Source organism: Megalops cyprinoides, chromosome 18 (genome assembly GCF_013368585.1).
Source record: "Megalops cyprinoides isolate fMegCyp1 chromosome 18, fMegCyp1.pri, whole genome shotgun sequence".
NCBI classification, from domain to species: Eukaryota; Metazoa; Chordata; class Actinopteri; order Elopiformes; family Megalopidae; genus Megalops; species Megalops cyprinoides.
In genome coordinates this window covers 24,294,968-24,310,256 of record NC_050600.1, presented here as the reverse complement: position 1 = coordinate 24,310,256, position 15,289 = coordinate 24,294,968, and the positions used below count along the sequence as shown (strand labels likewise).

The 15,289-nt window shown below is 47.7% G+C and overlaps 1 protein-coding gene across 8 annotated transcripts in view; it reads right to left on the bottom strand.

Annotated features, from left to right (window-relative positions):
• The window catches only part of LOC118793072 (probable phospholipid-transporting ATPase IA), a 112,116-nt gene that overhangs the window by 7,104 nt on the left and 89,723 nt on the right, over positions 1–15,289 (bottom strand). For all 8 annotated transcript variants that reach the window (XM_036551038.1, XM_036551041.1, XM_036551043.1 and 5 more), the window contains 6 exons: positions 13,399–13,473; positions 11,327–11,449; positions 6,999–7,077; positions 6,048–6,109; positions 5,247–5,303; positions 4,677–4,784 (listed from right to left, as the gene is read on the bottom strand). In XM_036551038.1, the coding sequence (XP_036406931.1) occupies positions 4,677–4,784; positions 5,247–5,303; positions 6,048–6,109; positions 6,999–7,077; positions 11,327–11,449; positions 13,399–13,473 (504 nt within the window). The remainder of the gene's footprint in view (positions 1–4,676; positions 4,785–5,246; positions 5,304–6,047; positions 6,110–6,998; positions 7,078–11,326; positions 11,450–13,398; positions 13,474–15,289) is intronic.

Here is a 15,289-nt window from a genome sequence, read left to right as displayed (position 1 = left end):
TTCTTTTTGATGTGTCTTTAGGTTTAAATTTTTCTTCACGCAACGACCAGATCAAACACTGGCTACAGCTAAACAGGCTACATTCCTCTTTAAAATAAATACAGGAAATATATTCAACAAATGAAATCAAAGCAAACCGACAACAAAAACAAGCCTGACTTCTTTTTTTTTCCCCCCAAATTCCACATCAACCATATATAATTTTTTCCAACAATGATTTCAAAAAAGAAATGATCTTTGAAAAAGAAGAAAGCGCAAACTACATCCAAATGTATTTTTCCCCTTCCAAAAATGTCTACTTTGAAAACAAATGGCGAATTCCATATGGGAAATGAAAAGTTTAGATGAGCCATGAGGTTCCACAAATCTGTAAACCAGAGTCTATTATCTGTGATTTTTATCTTCTATTTATCTTTCCCAGGGATTTGGAAAAAGACACATACACACACGCAGATGTCTAAATGAAGACATCATACTCGGGATCTGGTCCACCCTTTCTCGTTATCTGCTCTGACTGCTAACACAAGGAGGCGTTCTCATCATCAGGAATGAAACACACTCAACGTTGTGACGCCCGGGCAACAATAATGAGTTATCATGGTCCCCAGAGCGCTAGGTTCATATCCTCTCAAAATAGCAAAATAAAGCTTCCCTCAAGGCTGAGAGCGAAGGATGAGGGAAGACGGGGAGGGGAGAAGAGGGATAGGAAGGAGGAGAGAGGAGGGAGGAGAGCAGATGAGGAAAACGGAAGAGTTAAAAGGGACCAATTAACTAATTAAATCGGTTTCAAAAGGAGTTAGCCTGAGCTTAGCTGGGACAGCAGCGTTAGGGCTCTGTTGCTCCTAGACGGAATAAAAGAATCTGAGGAGGTGTTACGGTTTAAGTCCTGGCTCGTGATCGTTAGTCTGCGGTTAAACAAATGCATGAAAACACTGCAAACAAAGAAAAACGATATCGGCATGCTGGGGAAATATATGATAACAGAATTGCGATCACTGACTTACATGTTTGTGAGTGAATCTGAGTTTGACGATTGTTTAAAGCTGTCTGCAGGGGATTGACAGTGGGAGCAGTGGTGCAGGGCTTGCCAGGCCTAGACTCTGAAACCACCCAGCAACGATGAGGTATGTGGGCGGCAGTGTAGCATAGTGGTTAAGGAGCAGGACTCGTAACCGAAAAGTTGCCGGTTCAATCCCCGCTGGGACACTGCTGCTGTACCCTTGGGCAAGGTACTTAACCCACAATTGCCTCAGTAAATATCCAGCTGTATAAATGGATAACATTGTAAAGAACTGTAACCTATGTAAGTCGCTTTGGATAAAAGCGTCTGCTAAATGAATAAATGTAAATGTGTGTGACGGAACACTTGCCATCGTGTTAACAAGGGGGACAATTGGGAACCAACCGAGCAGCCCAAAACTGGCCTGGTTTTCGACACAAACGGCACCGACTGAGAGAGTCAGCCCCTGACCCTCCAGTCCCTGCTTCACTGGCGGATCTTCCCTGCGCTGAATGAGAAAGCCTGGCAGAGTCTGGGCTCGGCTGACTTCCTTCCTTCCTTAGCGCACTTGACCCGCGACACAGGGCCGACACTCATCATCAAGCTCAGAGGCTGTGAGCGCGGCTGATTTTATTTCATGTGACAGGAGGGAGAAAAACAAAACACAAGACGACCCCGGTTCAGCTGAACAGGATGGGATGGAAAAGGCTTGAGACTGTTCTGGGATCAGCTGAGGGGGAGTTTTCTGTCTAGAATGACCAAGGATGAAGCACATACTGTAATGCCAGCCATAATCTTGAGAGCGCATAGCAAAATTTTTGCTTTACTTTATTTACAATAATTTCCACATATTTTTACTAAAGATGACCATCTTGAAAAAATGGATATGACAGGAGCCATGCTTGTTTGCTAGAGAATCTTTAATACTCCACTCTCCACCCGCTTAAAACCAGGCAGACCTGTTGCAATGAGAACGATATATGGTGGCCACATCATTTCACTTCAACGATATGCATACCATGAACAGTGACATTTTTACCAATGTTATCACCTGCGATGCTAAACACCAAAAAGGCTAGAAACCTCCTGGTATACATGTGTTTGTGAATCGCTAAACCACAGTATGAATTAATGTCAGGATTAGCTTCATGATAAAAACATGCATACACCCCAACATGTTCTGATACATAAAACTGTGGGTGAAAAGGTTATTGCTGTTATTTTGCTGGTTTCCTCACAGCAATTTCTCCACTGTGTTCCAGAAACACCCTTCAGAGCTGCAAGGTGTTGTCTTCGGTTCCCTCTCCCACCACCAAAAATGACGCAAAGCTCCGACAATATGGGCCGCAGCCAAACTGCAGTCACGTTATCATAAATCACCCATGGCCCCGATCTAAGCGTCCAGATCGAGGGGTTTGGCTGTGGGTCAACGGGTTGTGAACCGCATTCTGAAAGCACGGACGGGGAAATGTAAAAACCAGCAAGGTTGGGGGAGTCAGGCCCCTCAGTGCTGAACTGGAAAAATGGTTTGATACCCTGCTACAATTCCTTTTCACTGGATTAACAAGGAGGAGAGCTGCTAGTCTCTATAAAGCAAGGCCTGTCCCCCTTAAAGTTTGACTTCCTCTCGATTTATTGGAGCCTCGAGGCAGGACCAGAGGGAGGCTGTATGAGATTTAGAAGCCTTTCAGGGACACAGGTGCTGGCATGTTACACGTGCTCACAGTTAAATGCGTTACATGCAACGCACTGACCCAACCGCCAAGCACCGTGCGCTTGCTCTGTCTGCCTACAGACAAAACGCATTCCTCACTCTCTCTCTTTTGAATATTCCTGTTGATCAAACTTATGTTTTTCTTTCACTCCAGATGAACGTCCGTTTCAGTTAGGCTACCTCGAAAACAAATGCACAGAAAACTAAACGCCAGAAAGCAGCTGTCCAAGCAATGAGCGTCCACGTGCTTCGCAAACACCCCACCTCAAGGAGCCCTCATTATTACAGAGGTGGAAATCACTCCTTAGATCTAAAGCTGGGGCCAGGAAATCCATTAGACAGATGGGTGTATCACAGTTGTGTGGATATTGAAAGCGATCTTCGTCAGCTATGCATCCATATTAAATACACTATTCGATTTGACCACTTCTGCTCCTCTTCTCCCTCTCCATTACAGCCACTATACACAACTCACCTCATTTAAATCTGTTTCATTGAAAATTCTGTCGATGGTGCTAGAAAGTGCCAGCAAGTGTTGCACTATCAGTTCTGAGAGCAGCAGGAAGATGATGTAGGTCACGAGATACTGAATCCACCCACAGACAGCCAGCGGCCAAGTATGCGGGAGTTTGAGGGGAGCCAGGAGGCGCTGGGGGAAACAGCAGGTGTGAGGGATTGAGGGGGTCGTCTCCGTGTCAGCTCTGTTGATAGCAACCAGAGACCGCTGGGCAGCGGTCCCGGGGGCGACGTGGAGATTGCTAGAGGACACACCGTATACCGGAGACCCGTCGACGGAAGCAACGTCTCGAACCTCAAGAGCTGGACCGCAGTTTTCCGGACTTGGATACTCAGCAAAACTAAAGGCTTGATTGAATTCTTCTGCACTGAGGTTGATAAACTGAACTTTAAATTCAAGCAAACTTAAACCACCCCTTCTTGGTTGCTCCTACAACACTTTTATTAAATGTGAGAGACCAAACTAACAATTTTGTGTGAGCTGAAAACAAGGACAGGTGCTTCTCAGGGGCTGCGACTAATTTGGTGGATTCACCCTCTTAGTACCTTTTCACCATCTAGTGGTGAGGATTTCACTACCTTTGTGGTCAGCCAGTGAGGGACTAGGTAAGCGAATGAGGGGCACTGCCATTTTTGGTGCTGCTTGGTTACAGCCAACAAGAAATGCTTACTTAAATTTGGTACTGAAGGTCAAACCACAATGTTCAGCCAATGTTTGGTCCGGACGCTCACTGATCTGTTAACAATCAGCAAGCAGGTGACAGCTAAGGCTGCATGTATCCTCTCCCCTTTGTCGCTCCGGGCAACAGAAGGAGGGGGAGCTGGGAGTTTTACAGCCGGGATCCTTGCTCTCTGCTGCAACATTGTTGGAGGCTGGGGACACGGAGCGCACTCAGATGCGTCTCAGGTGTCAGGAACTCGAGCAGCACGCTGTCTCTGCATTGATATACAGCCGTTTTTGTGGCGATGGGGGGGGGGGGGGGGGGGGGTAATGTTACCCACAGGGCCCAAGGACCAGCCCCTCTGCCGTCCCCCTTCTCCCAGGGTGCACTGCAGCACACGCAAAGGTCTGCTGTTTCAGTTACAGCAGCACGCATGTGACAGGGGCTCCCTTATGCGATGACACTCCTGATGGAAAATGAAAGTGGGCCTAGTGGTGTGTCTCTCACAGTGTGGGGTTCTGTTCTGTCCCTAATGCCAGCCAGTGTGAGAAGCTGCTCTTCAATGCCGGTTAATGTTGGAACACCGAAACCCAACAGATCTCTGTCACCTGCTATTCAAGTCCAAAGGTAAGGACTAAACTCACATACAGTTAGATAATAAAAGGTGCAGGTGCAACAGGACCAGAAACAGCCCCTCACAGGACAGGAAAAGATGACCAATTAGGGTATGTTTCCCATAAGCCCTTGCATATCTAGTCCGGCATCGGGGGTTTATCTCTCTTACCTCTCCTGTCATGTCCGGAGCCAGGGGGATGAGAGGCCACAGGGAGGAGTACACCCAGAAAAACACCACCCATAGGCCGATACTGCCCCAGATAGCAATGTGGCTGAACTGTGAGTAGAGAGGGGAAGTAAGGAAGTCAGTGACATTCAACATTGTAACATAGATTTTACCTCATAACAACTGTTACATCTCTGTCATCTAGGCAACACCACTGTGACATCACCACTGTAATATTGCTTTGACATCATTGCAACACAGTTGTAACACAAAAGTGACATCACTGTGATATTATTCCAATGTCACTGTGACATCACATTATCAGAACAAGACAAGGGGGGGTGGGAAAGAGTAAAAGGAGAAAAAATGAGGAGAGGAAAAAGAAATGAGTAAGAGGCATGAAAAATAATCATAAATATGAAACATGAACTTGAATGGACACACTCATTTTCTGTTGTACTGGAAATTGCTCTGGATAAGAGCGTCTGTTAAATACATGTACTGTAATGTCATATAATGAGAAACATGAGGAAAAGGAAAAAGTGTAAATTAGACAGTACAATGGGAACCTACCATAGTCCAGGATGAAGTCTCCAGTCCAGCTTTGAGACACACAGTGATCACGACAAACTGGGAAGGGAAGCAAAAATCTTCACTCAAAACCCACATTTTAGCCCCCCCTTCCCTAGAAACTTTGTTTCTTTACATGCATCTCTCAAGTCTCCCTCACCTGTCCCACCATTGGCTCTTGCACTCCTCCTAGCGCACGCGCACACACACACACACACACACACACACACACACACACACTTAAAAGGCAACTAGGGCTGGGCTTTGAAAAACGATAGCAGTTTACCTTATGGTTGTCATTTAATATGCGTATCTCATTTCAGCTTCTCGTCGGCCCACTCCTCGGGTGACTTTAAAGCACCAGCTTTCCCATTCCAGAGACTGAAAACCAACTGAGCGGAGAGAGGCCCCAGTCCAACCAGAAGATGACAGATTTACATATTCGCTCAGTCACTTTCCTGAATGGACTGAAGGAGCTGCAATTCATCTCGTGCGACTGAAATGGCCTTAGCAGTCGCGGCGCGGGCCTGAGAGCACGGCAAAGGCGGGCCGCAGACCACCTGTGCAGCGTTTGCAGCGTGCGGCGGGACAGCGGGGCTTGGAGATGGGTGCGCCCACATGACGCGACAGAAAGAATGACGGCTTCAGGAGAACCGAGGTGCAACGCCCCTCCCTTAACTGAGGGGCCCACTCCACAGGAGCCCCTGAAGCCCCTAAACCCCTGTGACGGGGAGGGTGGGGGACGTGAGCTCATACCCATTTGAAGAAAGAAAGAAAGAAAGAAAAAAAAAAAAAAACACTCACCGTGTAGACCATGTTGCCGAGGAGGAGGTAGTCTGGCGTCTTTCCATTTCCAAAAACAGTGTCTGCGAAAGGGATCAACATTTAGGGCTTTTTCTTTAAGGGGGGAAGGTGCCTGTTAACAAACAACTCCCCCCACCGTCACCCCACCCCAGCGCAGCCCATCCCCTTGGTCAGAACGATGCCTGAGACAGCTCTGCACTGCGACACAGTAATGAGGGTGAAGCCAGCAGACGGCATTGGGGATGTGCCCTGTGTGTGTGTGTGTTATCACGGGAGAGCTCCTCCACAGAAGGGGAGACGGGACTCGAATCGCAGCTCAATGGGGGCCCGGCTCTGTGAAATGGCACTAATTTGCTGCCGCTGTTACTGAATTCAATGAGCGAGCCCCCGTCCCATTGTCTCATGCCGTGCTGATAAAACAGACGGCCTGCGCTAAAACTAAAAACCAAAACCAATTAAAATTAAGACACACAAAGAGGCCCGGCATTAGCAGCCGCCCACCAGCGGAGCGAGACTGCGGCCTTTTGTTGAGGTGCCCATTCACTGGTCGGTAATGGGAGAACTCATTCCTAAAAGCAGCACGCAGGCATGAGTTGCTACACGCTGCATTTATCCATCTTGAAAATAAACAAAATAAACCCCCCTCCCCTCTGCCACCTCAAATCCTGCTGACTCTAAGATGAGGGCCTTCACAGACAGGAGCTTTGTGATTGGTTGTAAAGGTCAGCTGGTGGGCGTGTTACAGATCGCTGCCACATATTCTGTCCTGTTGATTTCTCTCATCGCTGATTTCATTGTGATCTCCCAGCATATATTGGCAGCTGTGAAGTCTGGGCCACCACTTTGGGAGAGGGTGGAGGGGGGTTCACCAGCGTCCCTCTCTCACTCAAGAGAACGTGCAGGAGAGGGAGGTGTAGACGTCTTTCAGGAGATGTGCTGGAGGCTGCTTACCGTGCTGGAAGGCTTTGAGTGGGAACCAGAACAGGATGACCGAGTGGAAGAGGCCATTCAGACAGTGCGCCCAGAAGACCTGCGGGGGACAGGGAGACAACAACCATGAGAAACACGCCAGCTACCTCTGACCCCAGCGACCTCCAACCTCCCACGGCCCTTTGTTGCTGCTCAGCACTCGACTAAGTGGCGGTTTTGTGAGATTTGGGCAGTGAATAGCCCCCTGCTGACAGACACTTTGTATGCCGTGTGTATTTGGGATGTGGTGGCGTTTAGGGAGAGCCAGGGGGGTAGGGGGGTGGGGTGTGTTGTTTTGTGAGAGAGATGTGGGTGCGGTGTGCGTGCATGTGTGTGTGTACGTGTGGTGGAGAAGAAAGAGAGAGAGAGCGAGAGAGCGAGAGAGAGAGAGAGAGAGAGAGAGAGAGAGAGAGAGAGAGAGAGAGAGAGAGAGAGAGAGAGAGAAGGCGATTGTTTTCTTTTTAACCAATTTTTTTTTGCCTTCTTCAGATTTCACTGGCATTGCAATGAGGAGAGGCACGCAGACCAGAGGCACAACAAAAACAGAGAAATTAGGCTAAAGAAACATTGTGGGACTCTGATATTAAACAAGGATTTCCTTGTTTGCGGGTTATGACAGCATGAAACAAATGAGACTGCATGGGCTTTGGCCTTTTTCAAATGCAGGGGAGGTGACGTGTGTGTGTGTGTGTGTGCGTGCGTGTGCGTGGATGTGCACGCGTGTGGACTTTGGATGGGCCGTTAAAGTCAATACTCCTTCCCCAAAGCCACCTTCTTTTAAATTTACATTATGTGATGATCCCGCCAAGCAAAACAGTGACGGACGACGTTGCGCAAAACAGGAACGAAATGGAAACTTCCAGATCCCGCTTTAGCTCTGTGAAGGAGAGCCTTCATCTGTCTCCTAGAAACTGAATGCTGTTAATTGTTAGTTTGTATTAATTGCTAAAATGTTCAAGGGCTCTTTGTTTTTGTCCAATTCAAACTTACCAAAAGCAGATTTCATTTCATCAATCAAAATTTCATAAATTGCCTCCACATCTGTTAACTGTTAATTCTGTAACTGTCACTGTAATTATCTGTGAATGTGAGGCCAGCCATTGGACCACACCTGTCTAATCTGAGGCACATTAAATAAGGAGTGTGGGTGCTGCTAGGCTCACGTTTTGAGCAGCTTGTGGTGCTTGTGTCCAAGACTGGGTTTCTTTGCTTTGCATTTTGAAATAAATTGATTCTTTTTTTGTAAGTGTGCTCTTTCTCTCTCTCTTTCCACAGCCTCTGGTGCCCAAAGCACTCCTGCTATTAAGACGGTTACAATAAACTTAAAAGTGTGATCAGGCTAATCAAACACAGCAGCGTGCTACAGGTACATGGAGGGAAAGTAAAACAACTTTCTCGTCCTTTTTTTCCCCGACTTCCAGCTTTATTTTGGCAGATGAAATCACTAATTAAATTTAATTTCGCAATAGTGTGAAACATCCTTGAAAAGATATTTTGAAAAATGTTATCTGAGACAAATGGTGAACGCAGCCAACCAACACCAAAACTAATGAGCATTTAACAAGGCAAAAAAAATAGGTCCTGACAAATTCCTGCTGCTCCAGATGAAATAAGAGTGAATGACATTGTTTCTACGGGAGTATGAAGGAGGTAGATAAAGACTGGAACTTCCCTTCCACGCTGGAGAACCATGTGCTTAGTTTAGCTTGCTTTGACAAATATCCCAAGGATCTCTACGGATGACCTCATGCTCCTTTGTGAGGTCATTTAAGTACCGGACCTCCTGACCCTCCCCCCTTTCATTCTCTCTGACACACACCACAGGTGTGTGTGTGTGTGTGTGTGTGTGTGGGGTGGGGGGGCTCTATGAAGGGGGAAAGTAGGAAAAAAAAAAGGATCCCCAGAGTTCCTTGCTACCTTGGCTCCTCTGGCCTGACCTTCTTGCTCTGTTTCATGACTCCTGACTTACTAAAACAAACCCCTGCCCCTTTGCAGAGAATCTAAGCCCCACAGTTCACCTGTGCCCCCCCACAGTGACAGCTACTCCACAACCTCCCCTCTCATTTCCAACACTTCACATGGGGATGAATTATAGTGACTTGTATTATACATTTTATTATGCATTTAAATTATGCATTTAAACCAATCAAACCTTCACATGGCAACAAAGAACCCCATCCCTCCTCCCCCACTGACTGATTTATTGGACTGGATTTTACTTTACAGTATTTTTTGTCTCTTTGTGAGGGAGGGTTTTGTGACTCAACATGTTTTAAAATCAACCTCTTTCTCCTTTCAGTCCAAGAATCCACAGCTCTAGGGCTCCTATAGTGCCCCCCCCACTCCCCCCGACCCACTGCTAATGAATGCTAATGAAATCAATAAATGTTCATAATCGTTTGTCACAGCGAGGCCCCCCAGGTCTCCTGGCAGGTTGCTAAGGACCCCCCGGTGAAAGCCGCGGCCGGGCTGCGGAGACAGACAGGGCCGTGTTCTTTGTGGCTTCGCTAATTGCTTCAAAAAGACTGAAAGGATGTACTTTACACCAGGCCAAATATTTCCAGCACCCACCTCTCCTTTCTGCCCTCCCCATAGCAGTCAGACAAAAAAAGCCCCGCCAGCAAATACCACAGGGGCATAATAACCGCGACGTGGGGGCCACCCTGATTGGCCAGGTTTATTAGGGTGACTTCAGTGTCAGGGGTACATAATTAAAAGTGAAAGGGGACACAGTCGGTGAGCCTGAGACATTTCAGTACCCCCCCACCCCTGAGACTAATGCTGTCATTCACAGAGACTGAACCTGTTGTGTAAAAAACAGCCGGACAAAAAAAAAAAAAAAAAAACGACAGGGAAAAGATTCCAGCTGGATTCTCCATCAAGTTAAAATCCAGAGCGTTTTACGCAGTCAAAAGTACTCAATTTACACCCACGGCCTTGTTCACACGGCTTTAACAAAAACAAAAGAGAAAATGAATGAAAAATGCTGCGTTTTTAGTCACCTCTTCCCTACGTATTCATGTCCTCTCAGTCATCATGGTGACTGTTGTCTCAAAAATCTGCTCCATTTTGCGTGCCAGTTTGAGCTCTGGGGCTAAGTACCACAGCCAGAAGTCCCAGCCCATCTTTTCTTAGCCGCACTTAATCTCCCCGCAAAGCTGATCCAGAATCAGCTTTCCTGACTCTAATCCTGACCCCGATTATTTTGTGGAAAACACTGGAGCTGATCCAGGGTCAGTCTCCCTCTGGGAGAGTCGAGCCAGCAGCAGCCCTTGCCTTGTGTCGTGTGGAGGCCTGCGCTATTGAGCACGCAGGCCTTGTTTAAACAAATTGCGTCGCTTTCCACAGCAAATGCCATAACATTCTGACACCCCCGCTGCCCTCCCATCCTTCTAGGGCGGGCCCCTTTGTCACCCCTGACCTCCTCCTCCACGGGGGCCTGTAATCCATTTCCACTCAGTGCTGACCCCATTGCCACGCCTGTGGGGTGTGGGGGACAACTTTATTAACAGCAGGGGAAATCTGACAGACAGCCCTGTCATCACCATGGAAACAAAAAGTGGCCTGGCAGCAAAAGGGGGCTACAGCAAGAGGGCACATCATGGAAAAAGTTGGTATATGCTATACATATGCGACACACACACATACACACATACACGCACACATACATACTGTACCAAACGCTTGTCAAAAGTTTGAACACAACTGATGAAGATAATGGGAAACATGCATTCAAAGACATTTTGACCTAAAGACTTATGCTTAAATGCTTGAAATTTGTTTCTTAGACAAATAAAAATAGCAAAGTTCATGTCTATGCAAGAATTTCCTTCCAATATATATATATGGAAAGGAAATTCATAATTCATAATTCATAATCTGTTATTGGGAGTTATTAAGCCTATTCTCTGCTCAGAGTTGGGTGTTTTGTCACAGTAATGTGGAAATGTGTTAATGGGTTAGTCTGTATATTGTGAGCCGTTCTGGTCCACTTGCAGCTTTTTTTTTTTTTTTTTTAAACAGTTTTAGTGCCCTGGAAACTGAGTGAGTATGGGTGAGAAAGAGAGAGAGAGAACACAACAAAAGGACAGAGGGATAGGCAGAAGAAGAGAGAGATACAAGAAGGAAGGGAGAGGGTAGACAGAGAGAGGGGAGGAAGCAGGAGCTGCAGGAAAGAGAGAGAAGAAATGTGTGGTTTTACCCTTAAGGGTCTTTTATGGGGGGTGTGCACTGGTTCGTCATTAGGATCCTTATGATTGTGACACTTTGATCTGTGACAAGTGCAGTCCACTGAAGACAGCAGTGGTTACCTTGGTGTTGAAGCCCATTGCATTCTGGGATGTCTTGTAGAGCTCTGGGTACTTGAGCATGTTGTCTTTCCTGCAGGAACGCTCGAATATCCCCAGAGTAAGAGGAGGCAGCGCTGTGAAGATCTATTAAATACACAAGAACATACACACACGCACACAGGAACACAGACAGACACAGGTACAGGGAATTACTCGTTTAACAAACCCATCCAATATAAATGTCCACCTCACTTTCTGTGGCTCACTCTGTAAATGTCTGATTTGGTATTTTCTCTGTGTGGCTGCATGTACGGAGTGGCTGGAGCACTGGGCTCGGCAACTGATGGTTACAGGTTCGAATCTCTGGGGACATTCAATAGCAGCGTCCAGACAGAAAAAAACCTTATGGTTGTGAGTTCTCAGACAAGGACTGAGTTGCACGTAAAATAATTCCTATGTACTATAGTCTGTACAGAATGTCTTTGCCACTCATGGAGTAGTGATTTGCTTTGTTGATTATTCCATAAGCAACACCTATTCCCAGCCTGTTATTGCCTTAATACTCTATTCTCGCTATTCCCTTGTTTCCGTATAATTACACTGCTTTTTATGTTGCTTTGTGTCTGGCGCAAATTCCCTTTCCATAATCCTTCCGTATTGGTGCTGCACAATGTAGTAAAAGGTTCATGGACTTTTCCCTTGCGCAGGAACCAGTAGGACACAATCCCACAGGGAGCCTCCAGTATTGCGGAGAAGTCACAGCTGCTCTGCTGGCTTCACACACAGTAACGGTGCAACTAAAGCAGGCTCAAACACAAATCCAACCCCCCCGAACACCCCCCCAAACAACCCCCCCCCCCCCCCCCCACCACCACATTGCCATCCCTGCCTCTTTAGCACACTGACCTGCACTAGTGAAATGAAGGCACCTGAACCCAAACGGAGGATGACGGCCTTCACAGGAAGCGGTCAGACCAGATCAGCGTCATCCGCTCAACAATCTACACCGATTAAGCATTCCACTGACTTTGGATCCTCTTCTACTGTTCCTAGCAATCCCTCCTGCTTGCGCTTCCAAATACTCGCGCTGCCAGCTCTCCCTCGACAGCTCCCTTCCCTCAGTGCCAGCTGCCGACCCTCTTCTTGGCGAAGGCCAGTAAGTCTGCGAGGCTCTGACTTTCTTTTTCTTGTTTTGATACGCTCCATTTGTACGTGCAAAGGGCTCTGAAACAAACATTCCCATCCAGCAAAAAGCTCATGGAACGCTCGCTCCCCTTTTTCACCTCCTGTGCAGTGTGTGGGTTTGTGTAAAACCTGTGCCGTGACGTTCCTTTCCAGCGCAGATAATGGAGGAGGAGTACTGTTCCTGATTTTTGGGGTGGCAGGACAGCCGATTGTCCAATTGTTGGGGGGGTTGCCAGGTTTGACTGGTGGGCAGCAGGATCTGTCCCATAGACACCGATTTTTCTGGGGAGCAACGGCTGAATTCAGCCAACTGTGTCCAACCACCCTTTGAATAATAGAATGGAATTTGTTATTTCCATGTAAATTGCTGATGTAAAAAACAGTCTCCCTCAAAGTGGCAGCAAGTAGTCAAGCTCCTGGTAGGCAGCCACGTTGTGAATCGATTGACAATTCGAGCAGAGCTTTTTCTGAGCCACATGTGCTCATGTAAAATAGCAAAAAAAATTTGGCTTTTCATAGGGTTCCAAGTACAGAGCCATGAGGGACCAGCCCATCAGAAATTAGTTTAACTGGTGCTCTACTACAAGGTCCAACCTGTTGCTTCACCAGCCCTTGCAGACAACTCCAGCGCGCTCTTAAGGGTATGTGCGGCTGTTGTTCTTTCACATACAGAACATATTTTCAGGCACAGGGGGGATGTGGACCCGACGACGGGTCATAAATAAACGCTAAATTTTTCAGGATGTTGATGACACAGCCCTGCCATAAAGGGATCCTGTTCGGGGGTGCCGCAGCAAATTGGTTTCTTGCCTGGGAACCACCCGGGGGGGGGGTAGGAATAAAACGGGCCTCTTTCCACAGGCGTCAAGAGGTGGGTGGGGGGCGGAGAGTAAATCACAGGGACTCACCACATTGTACAGGCCGATGCACCAGCGCTCAAACAGGATCTGACCGGAGAAACCGTTCACAAAGGCAAACCAGATCTGCAATAGGAAAGGGAAGAAACAGAACCCTTTAGCGCAGAGTTACAAAGACCTATTGCAACAAACCCTATCGGCATGCGCTGAGGAAACAAATAGGCATGGTATCACGATGTGTGGTACAAAGTATCCAAATGTACAGCGCAACGTTTCGCTGCAAATTTTACACAGAGGCGGGATGGAATTGAACTGGGGAAGAAAACAGCTGAGGACATCACCGTACGACTGGCGATTTCCTCTAAGCCAAGCAGCGGAAAAGGCAGAGATTTCACAGACTTAACAACACATTACACAGATTTAACGAATGGTTTAGAAACCCATGGATGTGATCACGCAGGCAAAGAGGACGTTATTGGCAGGAACCCTGCGTTCGGAACTCCCGGGGGGGTGGGGGTGGGGGGGGGGCAAACCCAGAGGGGGCACGGACAACGAGGACACCCCAACCCGCCCCGTGTGGTGGGAGGTGCGCTTCCTGTCACCGACAGCCGCAAGGAGCGTGCACTTTCCGCAGAGGTAAGCATCACAAGCGGACAAGCTGCGGGACGAGACCCTGCGGACAGGCCTCAGAGTCGCTCGGCCTCTTTCTGCTGCGCCGCTCTTTATGCCAACACACCTCACAGACAGGCACAGAGGACCCCTACGCTACCTACACTACCAATAAGCCCCTCCTGTTCCCTGAAGAAGGCCTATTCTTCAAATGAGACCTAGGGGAAATTCTCAGGGAGCTCAAAAAAAAAAAAAATGAACCAAATGCTTTCCCTATATTTGGTTTAAAGGATAGCGCATACATAAGTCAGCTTTGTGGGGCCTTTGACTTGGTGGGTGCTTTCTACTTTCAACTATGTTGAACATGGGGTTAATTTTTTTTTTGCCTCTTCCAGAAAACTCCAAGTTAATTCGATTTTACAAACTGTTGATCATTTTTAAGAGAACAGTGAGCAATGACATAACATATAGGGTCATTCCCTTTAAATAAATGACCAGTGCTTGTCCTTGCTATCAAGATTTGATGTATATGAGGCTCACAGACAGTTCTGCGTCATTTTAAAGTACTCTGGGAAAAATAAATAAGCCTTAGAGAACTGAACGCAGAAAAAGTGTTTGGTTACCCAAGTGAACCATCAAAATGGTTTAAAGACCAATATATCTGTATCTATTTGTGTACCTTCACATTATCTTGCATTTAAGGGAAACACAAATGGGCCGTTACATATTTAAGGATAACAAATCTGGCTGTGCAGCCCCCACAAGCCCCCGTTCCCCCGCGGTGAGAACAGGGCCGGAGCGGCGCCGAGGGTCGGCTACCTTTTGAAGCCGTGATCTCAGCCCCTCGTTTGTCTCCCCAGGCCTCGCTTAGCCGTTTCACATCGGGGGCCACCACGTTGAGTTGGGGGGGGGGGGCGGGGGGGCGACCTGATCCGCATGTACGCTGACCCCCGACCGCTGCTGGTGAGGGGGGAAAATGGAGCCGTGAGGCTCCATCCCTCCGCAGTGTAAAGTTTCTTATGAATTTAGCGAGGGATTAAATCTGCACATATATCAAACAAACCGTTTTTTTTTTCCCCTCCACCCGCTCCATCCCTATCCCTTGCTCTCCCCCCCCCCTCCCCGCCCCCTCGCAAAATCCCATGGCGGCTCGGCTGCCTGTCCTGGTATGACTTATGAGACGGGGGCACGGGTCTACGAGCCGTGCGGAGCGGGAGGGGCCAGGATCCGCCGCGGTGAAACACCGGAACGGCTCTCGGAGAGGGAGACGCACGCGTATTTGAAACACATGTTGGGCGATAAGTCTTATCGTTTCCCATCTTGATTAGTGCTA